At 48.1% G+C, this 21,039-nt stretch overlaps 1 protein-coding gene across 4 annotated transcripts; it reads right to left on the bottom strand.

Annotated features, from left to right (window-relative positions):
- Nucleotides 1–2,060: 2,060 nt before the first annotated feature.
- socs7 (suppressor of cytokine signaling 7) lies at nucleotides 2,061–17,178 on the bottom strand. Of its 4 annotated transcripts, none has more exons than XM_078079773.1 (10): nucleotides 15,147–17,178; nucleotides 14,352–14,431; nucleotides 10,375–10,479; nucleotides 9,192–9,326; nucleotides 8,837–8,982; nucleotides 8,204–8,372; nucleotides 5,009–5,137; nucleotides 4,734–4,869; nucleotides 4,182–4,325; nucleotides 2,061–3,772 (listed from the first exon to the last, which is right to left on the bottom strand). In XM_078079773.1, exons 1-9 carry the CDS (start codon nucleotides 16,754–16,756, stop codon nucleotides 4,205–4,207), a joined length of 2,631 nt encoding a protein of 876 aa, XP_077935899.1. In that variant the 5' UTR covers nucleotides 16,757–17,178; the 3' UTR covers nucleotides 2,061–3,772; nucleotides 4,182–4,204. The 4 variants fall into 4 exon arrangements, with proteins under 4 accessions (XP_077935899.1, XP_077935898.1, XP_077935901.1 ...); XM_078079772.1 differs by having other exon boundaries at nucleotides 2,061–3,721; XM_078079775.1 differs by lacking the exon at nucleotides 9,192–9,326 and having other exon boundaries at nucleotides 15,147–17,161.
- Between the last annotated feature and the right edge of the window lie 3,861 nt (nucleotides 17,179–21,039).

Genomic DNA, 21,039 nt, shown 5'->3' with positions numbered 1-21,039 from the left:
GCCAATCGTGGCGCGACGTCAATGTTCCTCACGCCGAGGATGGCGGCTCGACCAATGGGATGTCGAAATGTGCGCAAGGCGGAGGCGTTTCCAAAAAAGCAGGCCGCGAACACGCGAGGGCCCTATCACAGCGAGGCTGCGGCTCGACTGACGTCGCCGACGACCAATGAACGCGTTTAAGGGCCGAGCGATCCGAGCAGGAGTGACAGCCGCGTCAACCAATAAGATGAGAGCCGCTGATGCGTGACCCGTTTAAACTGCCCCGTGTTTCAATTATGAGGCTCAGACCGTTATGTGTGGTGATACACGCTGCACGTGACCCCCCGTGGGAGGATTATATGCATTTAGTTTGAAGGGAATATTTATTCGTTAATCAACGCGTTCACAAGGACACAGGAAACACACGTGGTACGCAAGTGGAGGTTCTCCACTTTGCCGAATGACATAACTCATACCATTAGGTAAAAATAGCCTGCTAACGCTACATTAAAATGTAATTGCACACTTTAGTCGCTTACTTTAGGATGGTAGTTGTGGAGCTTAAATTAAGCTATTAACTGGATTGTTAAAATCACGGATTCATCTGATTACTTTCTCCATCAATCAATAGTTGGTTTGTTTTGGTTCTTGCCCTCACAATGAGTCCAAAGTGACTTTATAATCTTTGTTTTGGTCATGCCCAAATTCAAACCAGTTACATTTTTAAAAGGGAAAGAAAATCCTCACATTCGTAAAGCTGGATCCATGAAATGATTTTAAAAATGAAAAATGATGCAAACAGTTCATTTTCATCAAGCGACTAAATGTTTTACTTGAACAACCGATTCAGGTTATTTCCACATTTGTTGATAAAAATCATAACTTCATGGTGTGGGATGAATGTACAGATGTGTAGTGAAAGTATAAAATGAGTACCTCAAATCCTTACTTAAGTAAAGACGTTATGATCCACCACATCTTGAGGTCCGGTCGAGGCCGTCTGTCGGATGAGTCGGGCTTCCAGCATTTTCCAGCCGGGTGATGAGCGGTGCTGTTCTTCCTCATTATATCACTCTTGCACACAGGGTACTTTTATACCCCCCCCCCCTGGAGCACACTTGACCTTATTCACCGCATAGTCGTGTCTGTTTTCACCGCCCGTTCATCCTGGAAACCAGAGTCCTGCTTTTAGCTGTAAAGCTCTTCCTCCCTCCTCAACTCAAGTGTGCTGTGTTTAGTGGTGGTGGGGGGGGGGCAGATACTGTCTATCAGCGTCTCCCCGAGAGTCTCTGAGAGAAAGAGCTGCATAATTCAGCTGGAATATATTTCCATTTGACGAGCTTCCCGAGCGAGCCGGAGAGGATTCAGCCTCAAACATTTCAAAGCAAACGGCGGCCGTTAAAAGAATGAAAGAGTTGCTTCAGAAGCTGTCGAGCATCGATGGAGAGTAAACCCTCGGAGGGCCGAAGAACATGTGAGCTTAGTCAATTAAATGATGGACGGACAATCAGCTAATCAGGATAATCGATTAATCATTCAATTACACTACATAAATAATGAAAGTATTGTTGGTGATGTTAGACCATATTTTTGGGAAAAACCGTTGGATTGAGTGTTACTATTAAAAAACATTTAACATCTAATTTGCCTTAGAGCTTTTCAAACTGAAGGTTCATTCCCGACTTGAGGAAAAAAAACCAAAGAAATCTCATCACAAAGTCAAATTTTTGAAGATTTTTCCCACATTACGCTGCATTGGTTCCGTTGCTATGGAGACCTTTATACCAGTGACCCAAGTCTGGACTTGTGCATCCATTTATCAGTTACACGACAGCAAAACCATCTCCATGACAACTGAGCAGCACCATGCGCGAGCGAGGCCATGTCATGTGGGTCAGAGCTTCAGAGAGGAAGTTGGACCTGAAATGTATATTCTAAAGCTGTTGCACGTTTTTAAAAAAGACATCATTGAAAAAATTGGAACCTCAATACTTCTAAAATACTATATCATTGTATTTCTTATGATAATTATAAAGGCCGGAAACGTGTTTGTTTTTAAAACGATACCACACAGAGACCTGTTTTATTTTTCAGCTTTTTTTATACTGAAATCACTGAGCCAGTAGCTTCAGCAAAAATACACCTGGGCGATTTCAACAAATAAAACTGACAGGTAGAGATGAGTCACAGATACACACACTGAGGCAGGGCATTATGGGAAAATGAGGCTCACAGACCCCCGATGCTGCAACGCCAAATTCAAAATAACGCCTTTTGGTTTTTTTTTGCAAAACCCTCTTCTGTTTGAATAAAGACACTTGTTGACAAGTGCACAAATCATAGCAAAATAAAATTCCTTTTTATCACCGCAACAAATCTCCCTCTTCGTGCTTTGCTTGTGACTTCCATTCCAACGAGCGGTCTGCGATACAACGTGAGCATTGCTCAGTTTTTGTTTTCTTCTTTGGTGTCGCGCGAGAGCCTCGATGGACCAGAATGCAATGCAGCTGCATGACACGTGGTGCATTGTGTGTGAGACGCTGTTCAGGAGATTTAAAACACCAGCAATCACGTAAAGGTTGCAAAAGGGGGATTCTGGGAAATGTAGGAAACCACGACAGCGCTACATTCCAAAATATTTTCTAAAACCCACCCAACACGAACCTGATGATTTTTGTTGTTGCTATGACAACGAGAATGACCGCACTGCTTTTTTTTTTTTACTCTGAACTGGAGGTCAGATGTTTTCGAACCGAAGGCACAATCCACCATGTTGGAGGAGGGACATGAAGACATGAGAAATTCAGGGTTCAGTTAATGTGAAAACCGCTGGAACCTCCGGCGTCACCAAGCCCCGCCCACACCGGAGGTGAGAACCACTCACCCCTCGGCCGTGGGCGTGGCCTAAAGGGTCACAATCAGAACTCTGTGGGCGGGATTCAAAAGTCCAATTTTGATCACAGCTCGCTGCAAGAAACTGATGAGACTGAAGCAGAGGAGCAACTAACGTGACATCAGAGGGACGGATGCATCTCTTATTGGGTATAAATATTAATTATTAACAAGATAAACTGCCCGAGGAAAAGGAAGAACGAGCAAAAACCGAGACATTTAATTGAGGGTTGAATTGAATTTTAAACGAACCTGTATGTGCGAGACATCTAATATACATTCCAGATGCATTAGCGTTGTAGCTGACATTAAAACGTTGTTATTTACGGTGCAGAAACAAGGAATCCGGTGAAGAAATGAGATTATGGGTCCTCCAACATGGTGACTCGGTCTCATTAAACACCTCGGCCCTGCCTCTGTGTGTGTGTCCCTCCTGAGGGCGAACTTTCAATCCATAAAACCCTTCTTTTGCACAGCATGGAAAGGAAAAACAGGGTGACGGCAGCAAACGACAGTTGTACGAATGGACCAGTGCATTGTGGGTTTTTAGAAGTCCAGTTCGGTAGATTCAGGGGAGATTTTGCTAATTGAGTTCATAATCCTCCTTCTTGTTTCACTGAGAACATCTCTGCAGTCCCACCGAAGACGAGGCCGCGTCCTCTTACACCCGGATGTCTCCCCGACTGTCTCTTTCCGCCGCACGGCCGCAAACACTCGTCCCTCTTTTGGTTGGTCCGGAGTCAAGAGAGAGGCGGGTCCTTCCGAGTCCAGCTGGAGACGTGGAAGCATCCAGGGGCTCCGATTGGCCGATGCTGGCAGACCAGCACGGATCGGTCCTCCACACGGAAACCTGGGTTTGGTGCAGGCGCAAAGCCGCTCGTCACCACATGCGTCAGGAACACTAAATGACATATGAGATTCATCGTCACAGCCACACGATGGACAAAATGTTCTGTCCCCCACAGACTTCATGCAAGAGGTGGACATAGTTAGTTAGTGGACTGAGGTTTCAAAGCATTGTGTGAATTACTGCTTTTTTTCCACAAAAAATGCACTGGAATGCAGAGAAGTCTGTCTGACTCTAAATGGACCATCATTTACGCAAAGGAACATCGTGCTCTTGAATGTTCCGCGGGTTCTGCTGAGTTTTCCGTTAAGTTAATCTGCAATTATGTGAAGCCGGACACCTAATTTGTTTATTCGTACGATTATACAGTGAGAGGAACGGCAGTGATTCTGGAATGGCCAAAGCGTGTCACTCATTCACTGCACACACACACACACATATATATATATATATAAACACTCACTTGAGCTGAGAAGATCTCCGCTGCTACGTCTGCGACTCGGCCTCTTGTGCTGCACCCACCACCCTCCGGATGCTCTTGATTGACAGGTACGTCTCCTCCTCTGGGTCGTAGTAATAAAACTTACTCAGGTAGGATATCAGCGGCCTGGAGGAGAGCCCACGACAGACGTGAGAACACAAAGTGGCTCGAATCCCCCTGCACAGCGTATGCTAAAGTGTTAGCATCCAGGCTAATAGTCATCGGTTGAATGAAAGCGTTTCTCGCTGAGAAATTTTAAACAACCACATTGTCTTTAAACAAAATTGTAAAAGCCACAACAAACCTTCTGTGACACCATTAACTAGAATTAACATTAATCGGAGCTTTTAGAATCAAATGGATAAAATCGAATGTCCAATCTCCTTCAGCAAGGTCATCAGAACGTTCTCAATACCAAAGAGGTGGAGACCGACTTTGCGCGGCGAGTCCTGACACGGTGGGATGCCAGATGGAAGGCAGTCCCCACCAGGTGTGTGTCTGGGCGGGGGGGGGGGGGGGGGGGGGGGGGCGTACCTGGGCAGCGGAAGCTCCTGGATGTGGTCGATGCGGACCATCTGTCGGATGCAGAAGCGACAGAGGTGTTGCAGTGACTTCACGTTGCTGAAGCGAGACACCGGATACAGCAGCTGAACCGGGGTGGGAGGAAGCCCTGAATCACACGCACACACACGCACACACACACACACACACACACACACACACACGGGGTGAAGCTGGTGCTTCTCCTCATGTGCAGCGTTTATTTCCAGTGCACGCAGACACCCAGAGGCGACGCTTTTTTTCCTCACCTGGCACTCGGGACCGCAGGAAGTAGAGGAATTTGCCGTTCTTGGAGTGCATGATGGCTCGCTCGATGAACTCCACCACCGAGTGGCAGCGGTCCTCGAACTTGGGGTGACACCACAGGCTGAACGTCCCTGAAGAGGCGTTTTGACATGAATTAATCACAACCGCGTTAATTATCTAAACATTCTGTAGCGACAGTAAAACGCGCAAGAGCACTCGGCGTCTTTTTTAATTGGGAAAAACGTTTTTAAAGTCACGTCCTCAAAGCTGCACGCGTGAGCTGGTGGAGGGCTGCGTTCTGATCCTGAATCAGAAATACGTGCAGTTTTTCCTCATCAAATAAAGGAACATTTGAAATCTGGAGGGTTTTGTGAAAACGTCACAGATGAGAGACTCTGCAGAGCCTCGCCGAGAGCGGCCACACGGGCCTCGATCCAGCCGGTAGACGGTGAGCTCCACTTTCTTACACAATGCGTCTTTAAAAGACGCGCTTTATTTATTACTGTCTATGTATTCCTTGTTTTATGTAACATCTGCAGTATCACTAGAGGTAATTCAGGTTTATGAACCAGCATCCCCTAACACGTGCCACACACACACGCACGTCATCCATCTTTTCATGTTCTATTTCTGTTGTGCGAAATGAACTAAACTTGAATGAAAACATTTCAGAATAAAAGCACCTGATTTTGAAGCAAAAGCTCGCAATCTGCAGCCGGCCGGTCAGCAGAGGGAACGACAGACGCAGCCAAATAAGTTGCTGAGTTGCGGTCGTTGACTTCCTGTTGACGGCTGTTTATTTGCCCTCGATGGGTCCGTGCGCACACACACACACGTGGTGTTGATGTGAATGCGTTGTGTCAGTCTGGCCCTGATGTCTGAATGATGGATGTTTTTCCAGGCGTGGCTGTATAGCGTTATTATGGTGAGTCATTAATATGGAGCCTTGTTTATGCATGAAAGTATTTGTGTGTGTGTGTGTGTGTGTGTGTGTGTGTGTACACGTGGATCTCACAGTCACCACTATGTTATGGTAGTGCGACCTTGTTGGATCCTTTGGACGTCAGGTTTTTATTTTGTTTTGATGGATTTGTGCTCTTTTGCTTTGGGGAAACCGCTGCATAGAATAACGTGTTGTGATTATCATGTCAGAGAGAACGTGATCACGCTTCTTAAAAGCACTCTTTAGTGTTTCACTATGAAAAGGTTTATTCCTTTACAACGAGGTCAAGTGACTGCAGGGACCTTTAGTGCCTTTTTAAGAGTTCTGAGAAAAGGTAAATGATTGTTTCCATTGACATCTTTGTTGTTTTTCGACAGAATTAATATTCCTTCTGTTGTTTAATATCTCTGTTTGGGTTCAATTTCAACGCCTGAGATGCAAACGACACCGACTGTGTGTGTCTCACCTCAGTGTGGTGTGTGTGTGTGTGTGTGTATGTGGTGTGTGTGTATGTGGTGTGTGTTTGTGTATGTTGTGTGTGTGTGTGTATGTTGTGTGTGTATGTAGTGTGTGTGTGTGTGTGTTTGTGTATGTTGTGTGTGTGTATGTGTGTATGTAGTGTGTGTGTGTGTGTGTTTGTGTATGTTGTGTGTGTGTATGTTGTGTGTGTGTGTGTGTGTGTATGTGGTGTGTGTGTGTATGTTGTGTGTGTGTGTGTATGTTGTGTGTGTGTGTGTGTGTGTATGTGGTGTGTGTGTGTATGTTGTGTGTGTGTGTATATGTATGTGGTGTGTGTGTATGTGGTGTGTGTGTGTGTGTCTCACCTCTGTAGTGCTCCATGCGCGTGTGGTGTGTGTGTGTATGTGGTGTGTGTGTGTGTGTGTGTCTCACCTCTGTAGTGCTCCATGCGCGTGTGGTGTGTGTGTGTATGTGGTGTGTGTGTGTGTGTGTGTGTGTGTGTCTCACCTCTGTAGTGCTCCATGCGCGTGTGGTGTGTGTGTGTATGTGGTGTGTGTGTGTGTGTGTGTCTCACCTCGGTAGTGCTCCATGCGCGTGTGGTGTGTGTGTGTGTTTGTGGTGTGTGTGTGTGTATGTTGTGTGTGTATGTTGTGTTTGTGGTGTGTGTGTGTGTATGTGGTGTGTGTGTGTGTGGTGTGTGTGTGTGTGTCTCACCTCTGTAGTGCTCCATGCGCGTGTGGTGTGTGTGTGTATGTGGTGTGTGTGTGTGTGTGTGTGTGTGTGTGTGTGTGTGGTGTGTGTGTGTGTGTGTGTGTGTGTGTGTCTCACCTCTGTAGTGCTCCATGCTCGTGTGGTGTGTGTGTGTATGTGGTGTGTGTGTGGTGTGTGTGTGTGTGTGTGTGTGTGTGTATGTGTGTGGTGTGTGTGTGTGTGTGTGTGTGTGTGTGTGTTTGTGGTGTGTGTGTATGTTGTGTGTGTGTGTGTGTGTGTGTGTATGTGGTGTGTGTGTGTGTGTGTCTCACCTCTGTAGTGCTCCATGCTCGTGTGGTGTGTGTGTGTATGTGGTGTGTGTGTGGTGTGTGCGTGTGTGTGGTGTGTGTATGTTGTGTGTGTGTGTGTGTGTGTGTATGTGGTGTGTGTGTGTGTGTGTGTGTGTGTATGTGGTGTGTGTGTGTGTGTGTGTGTGTGTGTGTATGTGTGTGGTGTGTGTGTGTGTGTGTGTGTGTGTGTGTGTGTGTGTGTGTATGTTGTGTGTGTGTGTGTGTGTGTGTATGTGGTGTGTGTGTGGTGTGTGTGTGTGTGTGTGTGTGTGTGTGTGTATGTGTGTGTGTGTGTGTGTGTGTGTGTGTGTGTGTGTGTGTGTGTGTTTGTGGTGTGTGTGTATGTTGTGTGTGTGTGTGTGTGTGTATGTGGTGTGTGTGTGTGTGTGTGTGTGTGTGTGTGTGTGTGTGTGTGTGTATGTTGTGTGTGTGTGTGTGTGTGTATGTGGTGTGTGTGTGTGTGTGTCTCACCTCTGTAGTGCTCCATGCTCGTGTGGTGTGTGTGTGTATGTGGTGTGTGTGTGGTGTGTGCGTGTGTGTGGTGTGTGTATGTTGTGTGTGTGTGTGTATGTGGTGTGTGTGTGTGTGTGTGTGTGTGTGTGTGTGTGTGTGTGTCTCACCTCTGTAGTGCTCCATGCTCGTGTGGTGTGTGTGTGTATGTGGTGTGTGTGTGGTGTGTGTGTGTGTGTATGTGTGTGGTGTGTGTGTGTGTGTGTGTGTGTGTGTGTGTGTGTGTGTGTGTGTGTGTGTCTCACCTCTGTAGTGCTCCATGCGCGTGTGGTGTGTGACCCCCTGCGACCTGAAGCTGAGGCTCAGGATGTACCGGGGGTCCGAGCTGTCTCGGACCAGGAACGACCCGTCCGGTTTCCCCTTCAGCTTCATCTCGGCGTCCTCCCAGTTCATGGGACCCCAGTACCAGCCGCACTGGGGAGAAACCACAGCGTGAGAAGCTGAAGCCCTGCGGGTGACGTCGTTCTCCTTTGAGGGGAAGCTTCTATCACCGAAACTCACCGTCAAGTTTGTGTAGAATCAAAACGCCTTCATTCGACACTTGAGGTCATCCACGCACTTTGTAGCAACACATCACGTCAGCAAATGAAGCGCTAAATTAGAGCATTTGTTTTACACTTTTTGCTTTTTTTGGCTCTTTCCTTTCAAGATGTGCGATAATATTCAAACGAACTATTCGCTCCCTTTTGTCAAATGTGCAGAAATGCAGACTCGTGCAAAGTGTTGATAAAGCACTCAATATGAGAGAACCTCATCGCCGATGCGTTAAACTCTTCAGGAGAGTGGGCGGGGCTTCTCTACCGAGGTGGAAGCCCATTGGTCAGAAGTCGGGAACGATTCCCTGCTGTTCAGTCCAGGGCTCCTTGGAGGGAACTCACCTTCTCCAGCTCCCTCAGGCTGGCGGTGAAGTTGCTGGCTTCCGACCGCCGCAGCGCGCACAGCATTGGGGGCGGGGCCTGCCTGGTAGCGGGCGGAGCGTCGGCCGGCGATGGGGTGGAGTGAGGGAGGGCCCGAAGGAAGGCGTCTAAATCAGAGGAAGAATGTAAGGGGGCATTTAAGGGCACTTAGGAGGCAGACGTTTTAAATCTCGGGAAGCAACACTGTGACAAAGCTGATGAAAACGCCCGTTAAGGAAGATTTTAAAAGCGATCGTTTCATCTCCGCCGGACTTCTTCGTTTGCTCCACAGCGGCGCTCCAGGAAGTGATGGAGCAGATTCAACCAAACGTCTTACCGTTGAGGCTGAGGCTGTGCTGCATGGTGGCGTGGGAGGGAGGAGGAGGAGGGGGGAGAGGCAGGGGGAGGGACTGCAGGGAGGCGCCCATGACACTCACTAGGAAAGGCCCAGGCTGAGGCCCAGCTATGTCATCTGGAGGAAGGACAGGAAGGAAAGGAAGGAAGGGATGAAACGAGGGGGAAAGGGAGGAGGAAGGAAAGGAAATACAGAAGGAAAGGAAAGGGTGGCAGGAAAGAGGGATGAAAGGAAGGAACAGAAAGAGCAAAGGAGTAGGAAGGAAGGACAGCAACAGAAGGAGAAGAGTGGGATGAAACAAAGGAGGAAAGGAGAAAGCAAGGTAGTAAGGAAGGAAACAAGTGAAGGAGAGAAGACGGATGGAAGACGAAGGAAAGTAGAAGGCGAGCAGGCGAGGATAGCGATCGAAGGACGATGGTAGGACAGAAAGGGAGAAAGGGAGGACAGGAGAGAGGAAAAGGAAACGAGGTCGAGCAGGAAGGAAAAGAGAAGGAAAGGAGTGATGGAGAAAAGGACAGTGGGCATGAGATGAGAAAGGAAGGGAAGATAAACAAAGGAAGGAAGGAAGGAAGGAAGGCTTTTCAGCACCATCAGACAGGAAGCCTCGGCCCACCAAATTAAAAGAATCTTTCTTAATATTCAACATTAAACATTCGTTGTGGGTTCGCTCAGTGTCTAGACCAAAACCAACAGCTACAAAACTAGAACACGTTCCACCTTTTCTCTCAAAGCACCAAGGGATGCTGACGTAAGCTGCACATGTGGGTCAGAAGACAACACCAGACGCACAAATGTGCATTCCAAAGGTCAGAGGTGTTAGAAACGAGGGGGACAAAAATATCAGTCGATATCATTTTTACCTTTCACAGTGTTTACAATCAATTTTTTCCCCAATATTCAGCCTCTCGGTCTCCTCTCGTTTAGTTGTAATCTCTGATTTCTGGGTTTTTGGGACTTTTGGAGTTGCTGTAAATGGACAAATGTGCCTCTCAAAACAACAAATAGTCCAATTCAATCGGTTTCCTGTGAAGAGGGGAAATCGCTTGAGTCACAGCTCCTGCATTTTAAATAAAACCTTTCAGACCGACCTTTCAAAACCAACCCGAACCAGCAGGTTATTAAAAAAGGTCTTTTGCAGAAGGGGGACGGACAGGGGAGAGAGTACCTAACAAACTGAGACTCCGGCGTGGAGGAGGGGGGGGCGTGGGAGGGTGTGGCGTGTTGGCCCCTCGCCGCGAGATGTCCACATCCACCAGGGACACCGTCTCCCCTGAGGCCGGAGGAGGACGAGGAGAGAGAGAGAGAGAAAAGGTGAATTAAAGACGGCGTTTCTGTGGTTTTTCGGGGCAGTTTGGGGACGTTTCAGGAGAAGAAACCAATAAAAGCGTGAGAGACAAAATCCTGGAAGCTCCTCCTCCCCTCGGAGCTTCTCCTCCTGCAGCTTTTATACCTTCTTTTTTTGTGAAACCTCCCAGACCAGCTGGTAAACGCCGGCAAGCCCTGCGGTTCTTTGAAAAACCTCATCAACGCCCGCGTGGTGCAGCTTTAATGTTTCGCTTCTAATTGGCGGTGCGTTAAAAAAAAACGACAAAAATCATCACATTCACGTGGATTGTTGTGCGATAAGGTTTTGCGTTTAAGGCCCGCGGACTCTGTGGACAATTCTCATAGTCAGCTGAATGTTTTTTTTTTGCGAGCTGAGCCGCCGACCTCCTCGCCCTTCTTACCCAGAGGCCTCCGGCGCCTGGTGTTATCTGGCACGGCGTCCGTCCTGTAGAAATACAGAAATACCAGCGATGCTTTTCGGACTTTACGTTAAGTTGTTAGGATTTTAGAGGAATAGAGAATCGAGGACAGTGATTTGTCAGTTAAATATGAAAGCTGGTTAGCTTAGCTTAGCATAAAGACTAGAAACCGAGGGAAACAGCTAGCGATCTCATCCCCATCACACACCAGCGAGATGCACACGGCTTCATGTTCCCGCAGTTTTTTAAAGATTTAATTAAACGCTTTAAAACACGACTGCCGTGAGACAATAAGAAGATTATAGGCGTCTGATGGAGACTTTGTTCTCCCTCTCGTTGATCACTCTCTTTCTCTCACCTATTGAGGGGTGAAGTTTGGACCAGTGTCAAAGGTGGAAATACTTCATTAAAGTGTCTTTATTATAGTGGAAGCAGCCGTCATAGTCTGGAATTATTATAGGACTTCCTTAAATATGATAGGAGGTGGTACTGAATGTGTTTTTGTGTTTCTGGAGATGGAACTAATCTTTTTACTGTTGGGTTTTATGACGAGCCATCAAATCTCATGAGCTCCACGGATGCTTTATCTTTTAAATCTCAAGATGCAGCTTAGCTACAGCCGTCAGATGAAAGAAGCAGAGTGAAAAACACAATGTGGGGAAATATTGAGAAGCACAAACAGAAGTAGTCCAGTACATTTGTTTTCTTTACAATGAACATAGGACAATATCAAGGAAAAACTTTATAGACTTCATGTTAGTCTATAAAGGAACTCCACCTCGGTCACATGACTTCATGTTAGTCTATAAAGGAACTCCACCTCGGTCACATGACTTCATGTTAGTCTATAAAGGAACTCAACAACGGTCACATGACTTCATGTTAGTCTATAAAGCAACTCCACCCCGGTCACATGACTTCATGTTAGTCTATAAAGGAACTCCACCTCGGTCACATGACTTCATGTTAGTCTATAAAGCAACTCCACCCCGGTCACATGACTTCATGTTAGTCTATAAAGGAACTCCACCTCGGTCACATGACTTCATGTTAGTCTATAAAGCAACTCCACCCCGGTCACATGACTTCATGTTAGTCTATAAAGGAACTCCACCTCTGTCACATGACTTCATGTTAGTCTATAAAGCAACTCCACCCCGGTCACATGACTTCATGTTAGTCTATAAAGCAACTCCACCCCGGTCACATGACTTCATGTTAGTCTATAAAGGAACTCCACCTCGGTCACATGACTTATTGTTAGTCTATAAAGGATCTCCACCTCGGTCACATTACTTCATGTTAGTCTATAAAGGAACTCAACAACGGTCACATGACTTCATGTTAGTCTATAAAGGAACTCAACAACGGTCACATGACTTCATGTTAGTCTATAAAGGAACTCAACAACGGTCACATGACTTCATGCTAGTCTATAAAGGAACTCAACAACGGTCACATGACTTCATGTTAGTCTATAAAGGAACTCAACAACGGTCACATGACTTCATGTTAGTCTATAAAGCAACTCCACCCCGGTCACATGACTTCATGTTAGTCTATAAAGGAACTGCACCCCGGTCACATGACTTCATGTTAGTCTATAAAGGAACTCCACCTCGGTCACATGACTTCATGTTAGTCTATAAAGCAACTCCACCCCGGTCACATGACTTCATGTTAGTCTATAAAGGAACTCCACCTCGGTCACATTACTTCATGTTAGTCTATAAAGGAACTCCACCTCGGTCACATGACTTCATGTTAGTCTATAAAGCAACTCCACCTCGGTCACATGACTTAATGTTAGTCTATAAAGGAACTCAACAACGGTCACATGACTTTATGTCAGTCTATAAAGGAACTCCACCTCGGTCACATGACTTCATGTTAGTCTGTAAAGAAACTCCACCTCGGTCACATGACTTCATGTTAGTCTATAAAGCAACTCCACCTCGGTCACATGACTTAATGTTAGTCTATAAAGGAACTCAACAACGGTCACATGACTTTATGTCAGTCTATAAAGGAACTCCACCTCGGTCACATGACTTTATGTCAGTCTATAAAGGAACTCCACCTCGGTCACATGACTTCATGTTAGTCTGTAAAGGAACTCCACCTCGGTCACATGACTTCATGTTAGTCTGTAAAGGAACTCCACCTCGGTCACATGACTTTACGTCTCCACCACTAAGCCGAAGGAGGACTCGTGTTCTCGTGAGGATGTTTAGTTGTCTCATTTAATCGTAAAAGCTTCGCCAGAGGGTATTTACTGATCTATTCTATGTAGGACAATATGTTGAAATGTCTTTTAGAACTTATTTCAGGAGTCCAAAACACAAATGGACATTTTTTTTAAACACATTGACTTTGTAACAAAAGACACGGAAGGACAAGAAAGGTGACTCATTGCCAATGCTGACTGTTACCATGGGAACACTGATCGATCACCTCTTTTTCTGAGGACTTTTTCAAGCATGAAGCTGGACAATTGTGAGCATGAAGGGGGGGCGGAGATGACACCAAATAACTTAACTCAATTACTTAAACACTTGAACAGTATTGAAGGAAATCGATCTCTGAACAGATGCAGGTACCAGGTGAACACAATCAATCAAGTTTTTAGGCACAAACCAGACGTGAGCCCTTTTCCCCAAAATTCTCTCAGAGCAAAACAATACCATTAAAACTGAAAGAATAATAGTGTAAGTTTGAACACATATAACAACAATGTCCCCTTGATTGGAAGGAAAACATTGATTGGAATTTGATGGGCACATTTTGATAATGGAATTTGGCACTATCTCATCTAACTGTACAAAAGGTATTTGTCTTGTTTTATTTGCTGTTTGGAACAAGAAGTAAAAAACGATTCTGTCCCGACCGTTACAGGGAGAGAAGACACACATTAGACGACCATCCACTGAAGAAAATATGCCTCCCACATTATTCTTTTTAATTAACGCCCCACTAAAAAAGTAGCTACTTTCTCTTTTGCTAAAGATATATTGTGCTAACCGGCCTGGACGTCCTCGACCGCTTTACTTTGTTTTCTGTGACGTAAATGGGATATTTTGGGGGTTTCGGATCGTTGATTGGTGGAAAAAAAAACAATTTCAGTGATGGGTCGATCAATTTTTATTATAGCTATTTTCTTTCGCAATTTCACTTCATAGATAAAACTATTGACTATTGACATATCTGATGGTTATTGGCGATTTAATAAGCTTACTAATCCGTCCAACATTGTTGTGCTTGTTCTTTGTTGTGACATGACAATAATCGCAGAGGTGCCTGCAGAGCGTTTGGACCTGGGTTTCATGAGTCAACCCAAAGACATAAATCCTTCCCGGGGCAGCCAGAGGTACAAAGCAACGCGGAGAGCATCCCTTACCGGTGAAAGCAGAGAGGGAGGCAACGAGGGAGGCGGGGGAGAAGGCACTGTGGGCCCTGGTCAGTCTGGGCTGGCTGAGGCTGCAGGACACACATCAACACATGCAGAGGAAGAAGAAGAAGGAGAACATGAGAGGAGTTGGAGTGCAGAAGAAGAAGAAGAGGTGTTCGTCGTTGCAGCGGTTCACTTTTTTCTCTCGGCATGAGCAGTTTGGGTCCTGCAGCTTTTCTTTCTTTTTTTTAAAAACTTTTCTTCTGTTTGAAGCTCTCTGGCAGCCGAGACTTCTGAAGCTATGTTTTTTTAATCACAGCCTTCCCTCAGCATGATGCTGTGAATAATGACTAAGCAGCGAGAGGAGTATAGAGAGTGACAAGCAACAAAGGTCCGGAGAATATCTGCATCTAACAAGCAGCACTGAGCATTTTCAGGAGGGACGTCTGAGTCGTTTAAAGCTGAAAAAGTTAATCCAAGAAAACACTCTGAGTGAGTTCTGTAATATCCACGAGGTTTCGTTCTGTTCAAGTTAGACATATTACCTCTCCCAACATCTTCCTGACTTATTTAACAAACATATTAAAGACTATGGACCCACATTTCGGGAAGCTCTTTTAAGCAAATCTTAACACAGCAGAGGGAACTCGTGAAGGGACGCAATGGTGTGTTCTGGGTTCCTTGTCACATCTCCTTGTTTGCTCCCCACCTGATTCCAGGTGTCATACATGCAGGCAGGTTCTATCACATTATATACATACAGGACCAATGCTGGGCCGTTTCGGGCCACGTGGAGCTGCTCACCTGTCCGCGTCCTGCTCAGCGCCTGCGGTGCTCGCCATGTCCACCAGACTCCCGGCAGAAGACACCGAGTAGGTCACCGAGGGCCTCTTGTCCAGCAGGTGGTTGGAGCCGCTGCAGCTTTTAGTCCGGAACAGTTTACTCAGGCGGATCTTTAACGACCCCTTTTTGGACTTCACCGGAACCTTGAGCGTCTTCTCTCCACCGGAGGCCCGACCCGTCGGGGTCCGCGGCGCGCTGGCGCACCGCTCCGGCCGCCTTCTGGGAGTGGACGCCTGGCTCGGGTTCGGGCTCGTGGCCCACGGGGAACTCTGGACCGGCGTGTGCGACTGCGAAGTGGCGGGAGCCTGAGCCGCGACCTCCGAGTCGCCGGACCTCACCTGCGAGAGCCGGCTGGATAAATCCCCGTGGAGGCTGCACACCTGCGCGCCGAGGCGCACGGCCGCAGCCGCCTCGGTCGGCGCCGGGTCCATCCCCTCCACCTGCCTCCTCAGCTCCGCCTGGAAGCTGCTGATGGAGAACGCCCCGGACATCTTCTGGACTATCTCCCGTTTCCTGTCGAGTAAAAACTCGCGGCGTCCGTGCTCGTCGTCCGGCTCAGCCTCCGCGCACTGCTCCATGCCGAGGCCGGCCACATCCCCGCTCCCCAGGCCCTCCAGCACCAACAAAGCGTCGCTGGTCTCTGTCGGGTCACCCCCGGGCTCCACTCCGGCTCCCGCCGGCCTGTGCGCGCCCTGACACGAACACTGCGGGAGCTCGCCGGCTTTGAGCAGCATCTTGGGCACCGCACCGACCCCCAGCTCCCCGAACCGCCGGGCCAGTTCGAACACGGCCCCCTCTCTGTCCCTGGAGGCGCATCCCCACTTGGAGTCAATCACCGTCAGAGGGTTGGATCCGTCCGACAACAAGGGCCACTCGGGCGGGGTGCTGATGAGTCGGTGCCGGCTGCAGAGCGCCGCGGCTTCCCGCATCTCCGCGGTCACAACCGGCGGATGCGCCCCCCACGTCCGCTCCAGCAGGTCCCGGTGCTGCTGCTGCTGCTGCTGCTGCACGTCTCCGGGACTCAGGCTGTTGTTGTTCACGGCCGGGCCGGAGAGAGCCGACCCCGGGCTCAGGTCCAAGCCCAGAGCATCCCTCGGCGGATTCCGACGGTCTAATTCCAAAATCCCTTCCCCGTTCCGCATCATGTTGGAGAAGACGAGCAGCTGAGGCCGCAGGCCGGGGCTGGGGGCAAAGTCGAAGCCCCGGGCCTCCATGGGGCTCTGCGGCGGGGCGGGCGCGGACAGCGGGGCTCGGCTCTCCGTCGCGCCGGAGTCAGGTGCAGCCGTGCCCTCGCCGCTCTGCTGGGCTTTGTTCAGGCGGCCGCCGGGATGCTCGAGGCCCGCCGTCAGATCCCGGCCGATGCCCAAGCCCGCCTTGACGCCGCCGTGAGCCAGGACCTCCTTCCCCTTCCCCATCCCCATCCCCAGCCCCGCCACCACCACTCCTCCTCCTCCTCCTCCTCCACCTCCCGGCGGCAGATTCCCGTTCTCCGCGTCCAGGCGGTCGTCCTCGGCCGCGGAGACCAGGCGCATCAACACGAAGTCGGGCGACATATCCTGCGCGTTGTTCATCGTTTATTCCTCTCCGGGAATCGCGAAACGAGAAATCGGTGGGGGCGACGTGCTCGTCACATAGCAAAAAAACCCGCGGAGATCTCGCTCCTATAATAAAGAAAGGGCCAAGCCGCCGCTGCCTCCCATAAGTAGGCTACGAGCGAACACACACACACACACACACACACACACACACACACCAGGCGACCGTTTCATCCCCTCCTCCTCCTCCTCCTCCTCCTCCTCAACGACGGCTCAGCATCCATCTGGTAAATGTCGGGGAAGATGAGCGCAGTTGGCTGCCGGCAGCAGGCGGACCCCCCCTTTGGGTCAGACACGCGGTCCGATTCGAGCGGAGAATAAAAAATTTAAAAAAAGGCAGCAGAGCGTCCCGGTCGGTGGCCGCGGTGCGCCTCCGTGTTCCCGGCCAGGCCCCACCCGCTCCTCCTCCTCCGCTCAGCCCCATGATGCCGCTCCATGAGCGCGCATGATGGGAGCTGTAAATTGAGACTGGCGTGATTTTTTTTCTCCTCTTTTTTTTAAAATGTATTTATTTATTTTATTTTGCAGGGGTCGTACCTAATTCGGCGTGATTGGGGTCTCTATTCTTTAAAATATTACAGTGATAGATAATAATAATAAAAATAAATAAAAATTCTGGATTCTTCAGTCAGGGACGAACATCCTGTGGGTTTTAGGAGCGATATTTTAATAATTCTGCCCCAATGCTCATCTATTTTTAAGGGGCGCTTGTGATCTCTTGTGTTTATAATTTCATGCATAAATTTCTTTGGGCAAGAAAAATGTCAAAGTTCATATAAGCTCATCAATTCATGTATTCCAAAGAACAGAACACATGCAGTTCATGTGCCAAATATTTTAGAGCCCCCCCTCCAACCCATGATGTCACAGTGATGTCCTCATGGTTGTTGGGTCAGGTGGTGCGTATAAAACGTTTTTATTTTACCACAAAGCTCCAGTTTAAGTCTTACTTTGAAAGGCCAGCTGTGTCTTCTTGGGCATTTTATGACCCTAATGCAAAGTGAAGCCGGATCCGGTCCACAGTGGACTGCACTGTGGACCGGATCCGGCTTCACCTGAGCTTCAGAGGGAGGAGGAGAGCTCAGCAGCAGCAGCAGCGTCGTCTCCTCCTTCTCCTGCTCCTCCAGGAGTCCAGCTTCTCCGCTCTGGTTCTCCTGCAGCGTGCAACCAGGACGTGATGCTCCTCCTCCTCCAGGAGCCCAGCTTCTCCGCTCTGGTCCTCCTGCAGCGTGCAACCAGGACGTGGTGCTCCTCCTCCACCAGGAGCCCAGCTTCTCCGCTCTGGTCCTCCTGCAGTGTGCAACCAGGACGTGGTGCTCCTCCTCCACCAGGAGCCCAGCTTCTCCGCTCTGGTCCTCCTGCAGCGTGCAACCAGGACGTGGTGCTCCTCCTTCTGCAGGAGCCCAGCTTCTCCGCTCTGGTCCTCCTGCACCACGCAACCAGGACGTGGTGCTCCTCCTTCTGCAGGAGCCCAGCTTCTCCGCTCTGGTCCTCCTGCACCATGCAACCAGGACGTGGTGGAGGACCTGCCGGATGAAAAGGAGGACCGGGAATGAAAATGAAAATAAAAAGCGTGGTTTTCTAAAGGACCTTGGTGCTCAGAGGAAACTACCGCCATAAAAATCAACACTAAATCAAAGTTGGATACAACACTAATACAGATGAAATACATTACATCACATTTCATTTAGCTGATGCTTTAATCCAAAGCGATTTACAATAAGTGCATTAAACCCTAGGATACAAACTCAGAAGAACAAGAAAGTGCAATTTCCTCAAATAAGCCAATTTACAATTTGCTATAGATGAGTGACGTTATAGTGTTTGAGTCTGAGGAGGTGTGTCTTTAGTCTGAAGATGTGAAGGCTCTCTGTGGTCCTGGTGTCTTCAGAGAGCTCCTTCCACCATTTAGGAGCAGGACAGCAAAGAGTGGTGATCTATATATACAAATACAGTCACGGGTGATGTGAAGGCCATTGGTTTCTCAGGTACTGGGTCATAAACCAATGCATTGGCAGACTGGACCTCTTGAGCTGATTCACTGCAGCTTCACTGAAGTCGTGGACTTCACTGCCTGTCTGCAGGTCACAGGGTCGATGCGTCGACTTCCGTCTATTAGCTCGTGTCCACCGACCCACAGATGCTGCTAATAGTTGTATCCGGTACCGGGCATCATGCATTCATGCAGAATCACACCCTGCTGCAGTAAAGTCAGAGGTTTGTAAATGATAATTCTTGTTCTTGGAATTAAAACCATGCGTCTTTCTCCAATTTAACCAACGTGTTTTTTGCACATGCATGTAACAAAGGCCACTGCAGGAACCCTCATTTAAAATCCTCCATTCTGTACAAACACGCCTTTCCCGCTGCTGGTGGGACACAAATATTATTTATTCATTCACTCGTGAGACACTTGAGCAAATGTTTCTCCGCACAGCATGATGGAGAAAACAGAGGTTGTGATTTCTTGTGTTTAACGGAGGGTCTAATAAAAGACCCCACTGCATGATGGGAAGAAGATCAGCGGTTTTACCGCCGTCTTGCCCACTGCTGCTTCAACTTTAACCATTTATTTTTAAAACTCTATCTCTTCCGTTCCATAACTTTTCAAAGTTGAAATATTAAATTACCAGCGTACGTTCTCATCCTTTTAAAACAACCTCGTGTAAAATGATGATTCCAATCAGCTTCATCAAACTTGTGTGACGTTTGTCCAACGAAGGACTTACTTGTGGGTCTTTGTAGCTCGTGTTTAATGAGGTGAGACTGGACGTCCCAGATGTCTGAATGAGTTCATCGTGTGATTAATCCTCCCGTCATGATCTTTTATCTAAATAGCAATTCATGATGCAGCAAGTTTTTAAGGTAACAGCGGAGGAACCTTTGTTGAGTCAACAACTGGAGGTCAAATCTCCTCAATAAATGTTCTGTTGGATGATTTCACAACGACGAATATTGTCATGATTTTTGGATGAATTATAAGTAATATTTCTCTAATCACAAGTGCATCTCAACCAGAGAGAGTACGACTGACTCGTCACTAGTTGGCACTAAATCAAACACGCTGCTCCTTCAATGGATCTGCTGGGAGCATTGTGAGTATTGTGAGTATCACACATAATTCATATTGTTGAATTGAATTGTTGGGTGAATTACCTCAATATTTCTTACAGGCTTTTGAGGTGCCGCACGGCCCCGAGGGGACGCAGCTGATCCTCGTCCTGCTGAGACTGCATGAAGCTCAGATCGACAGCGGCCAGCAGTGAGTCTGAACAACAACAAAAAAACAACAACAACACTGACCTGGAGCGTTGCATTAATGCTGTGTCGCCATGAGATGGCGCCGCCGGCCGCACGGCGGCGAAGGACGATGCTGCTGCTGTTGGATACAGATAATGTGATGGGAGAGTGCAGGCAGGGCCGTTAATCCCAAATGTACGTGTGTGTGTGTGTGTGTTTGTACAGCCATCTTTGTGAGGACCAATAGCAGCTTCAGGACTCACTTTGGGACGGACCTTTACAGGCTCGCTGGAGGGTTCGGGTTAGATTCAGGTTCGTTGTGGCGGTTGAAGTTGGGTCTGCGGTGATGCAACGCATTACGTCAACGAGTTTCCTCACAGCGACGGCTCGTGTGTGTTCATACGTAAGCCACAGAGAAGAAGGCGGCGTTTGCCAACGCAGGTTCATGTCGAGTAATCAGAGCGACACACCTGCCCCGCAGAGCGCTGCCCAGAGGTCAGAGGTCAGCCGCATGCAGCTTCAGTTTTAATACCGCTGCGGCGCTTCACGTTTGCTTGGGTGACGTCGTGCGCATCTAATCGCATCTTCTGTCTTTTTTGTGTCATTTTAAGGTAAAGGTGGATTTGTTTGCCTTTGATGGGAAAAAGGGAACGAAAGGGGAAAAAAGAGGAGCAGGAGAACTGAACATTTCCTTTGTCTTCACATCTTCTCTTTCTGGGACTCATGTTGGAGGTTCATGCTCGCCGACTGAATGTGTTGTTCAAGGCTTTGATTCAAAGCCTGTAAATAAAAAAAATGTTAGATAGTCTTTGCCAAACCTGGATCAAAATTGCTGGTTTGCCAGCTCTTTCTGTTTATGCAGATTTGTTCACAACTCTAACAGTACTTTTGGTGGTTCAATTTTGGCCGGTTAAATAAACGCAGAGAGGAGTGAAGCTCGAGGCTCATGTTGTGTTTAACTCATCCTTACTGCGCATGTTCTACCGGGACGACGACGTGACAGCAGACGATCACACTGC

This window comes from Gasterosteus aculeatus, chromosome 9, assembly GCF_964276395.1.
Source record: "Gasterosteus aculeatus chromosome 9, fGasAcu3.hap1.1, whole genome shotgun sequence".
NCBI classification, from domain to species: Eukaryota; Metazoa; Chordata; class Actinopteri; order Perciformes; family Gasterosteidae; genus Gasterosteus; species Gasterosteus aculeatus.
Note: the sequence above shows the minus strand (reverse complement) of the source record. Positions and strands in the feature narration are given on the sequence as shown.